The 1,992-nt window shown below is 51.9% G+C and overlaps 1 protein-coding gene across 1 annotated transcript in view; it reads left to right on the top strand.

Moving 5' to 3' along the window:
• The window catches only part of AGO2 (argonaute RISC catalytic component 2), a 102,182-nt gene that overhangs the window by 68,462 nt on the left and 31,728 nt on the right, over positions 1-1,992 (top strand). The window contains exon 11 of the mRNA XM_011990148.1: positions 1,089-1,222. Coding sequence (XP_011845538.1) covers positions 1,089-1,222 — 134 coding nt within the window. The remainder of the gene's footprint in view (positions 1-1,088; positions 1,223-1,992) is intronic.

Here is a 1,992-nt window from a genome sequence, read left to right as displayed (position 1 = left end):
GTGTGTGTGTGTGTGTGTGTGTGTGTGTGTGTGTGTGCACTCCCTGTCTGGAGCCCCAGGCTGTCTGTGAGACTCTTGCACACAGGGAGGCTGGTGGGAACAGGCAGAAGTTATAAAAATATAGGAAGCAAAGCATTTATTTCTATCACGTGTCTGATTTCTACAGCAGGCATTTTGTACGAAATATTTTCTACAGAAAAGATTTTGTACGAAAAATGTTTTCTGCTAAAAAACCAAAAATCTCTACAGAGTAAATGACAGCAACTCAGGCACAGCCGCATCCTTTAGTGATGCCCCCAGGCCTAGGAGTGCCTGTCCGTCCCACCAAGGACCCTTCCTGGCCCACCCTTCTCTTGAGAAGCACTTGAAGCCGGTTCAAACATTCCTTAGGTGACAGTGCTCAGGGCTGGTCCTTTCTAGCTGAGAGCTGACAGCGTATTTGCACAGCTCGCCTTTCTCTTCTCAAGTGGAAGTAGCTCCCATTTCCGACACAGCTGCAGGCAGTGGCATGCTGAGTGGAAAAAGCTACGGGCTCAGTCCCAGCTCTGATCTCCCCTTCCCACGTCATTGATGATAGAGGAGCGGAAATGAGGGAAAGCTCAGTATGGAACAGGAGACCTTCCTGTGGCATGGCAAGGCACTTCTGTTTCTCCAGCCTACTCATGAGCTTGGATAGAGCTTTGGGCCTCCCTCCTCCTGGCTTAGCCCCCATCTGTCTGTTCATCACTTACCCATCCATCCATCCATCCATCCATCCATCCATCCATCCATCCATCCATCTATCCATCTATCCATCTATGCATCTCTCTCTCCATCCACCTACCTATCTTATCCACTCATCAACCATCCACCCACCCACCTTATCCGCCCATCAACCACCCACCCACCCGTCTTCCACCAGCCCGTCCATCTACCGTTCCTCCGGTTGTCTGCATCACTAGGCAGTTCGGAGACAGGAGACAACACAGCAGTTCTTTCCCTGAGGAGCCATTGTTGGTCAGGGGGACCAGCAGTGAGAGTGACAAAGTCTAAGGTTGAAGGACTATGTTTTCTATTTTTTCTCATCCGGAACCTTTTGCCATTTGCAGAATAAAGCGATTGCGACGCCTGTCCAGGGCGTCTGGGACATGCGGAACAAGCAGTTCCACACGGGCATCGAGATCAAGGTGTGGGCCATCGCGTGCTTTGCCCCCCAGCGCCAGTGCACAGAAGTCCATCTGAAGTAAGCCCTCCACAGGCAGAAGCTCTGGCCTGGGAGTCCTGCCCGATGGGCAGCTCGAGTGACCACTTGCAGGACTGACTCTCGTTGGGGCGGGGGTGAGGGCACTGGCATGGGTTTTGGTGTCAGGGTTCATCAGCCTTTCCCTGTCAAATACCATTGCCCGGGCCAGGGCAAGACATGCTGCCCCGTCGGTGCCCCCTCACTCCTGGGACCTACCCTCGCAGTGAGCATGGAGAAGTAGCGCAGACCATAGGCGAAACCAAACAGGATCTGAAGGAGGTTTATAAGGAGGGGCAAAAGAGAATTGGATTCAAAGAACTCCAGTTATTTTTAAAAAAAAATTTAGCTCCATATTTGTGTAAATTAGAAGGAGAAAATGAAGACAGAATCAGGAAGAGATGGGCACAGTGGCTTAGGCCTGTAATCCCCGGTACTTTGGGAGGCTGAGGCAGAAGGATCACTTGAGGTCAGGAGTTTGAGACCAGCCCATCTCTACAAAAAATACAAAAATTAGCCAAGCGTGACGGTGCCGCACCTATAATACTAGCTGCTCGGGGCGCTGAGGCTGGAGAATCACTTGAACCCGGGAGGCGGATGTTGCAGTGAACCGAGATCACGCCACTACACTCCAACCTGGGTGAAAAAGCAAGACGCCATCTCAAGAAAAAAAATAGGCCGGGCGCGGTGGCTCAAGCCTGTAATCCCAGCACTTTGGGAGGCCGAGACGGGCGGATCACAAGGTCAGGAGATCGAGACCATCCTGGCTAACA

Source organism: Mandrillus leucophaeus, unplaced genomic scaffold (assembly GCF_000951045.1).
Source record: "Mandrillus leucophaeus isolate KB7577 unplaced genomic scaffold, Mleu.le_1.0 Scaffold371, whole genome shotgun sequence".
NCBI lineage: Eukaryota > Metazoa > Chordata > Mammalia > Primates > Cercopithecidae > Mandrillus > Mandrillus leucophaeus.
This window is presented reverse-complemented; position numbering and strand designations above follow the sequence as displayed.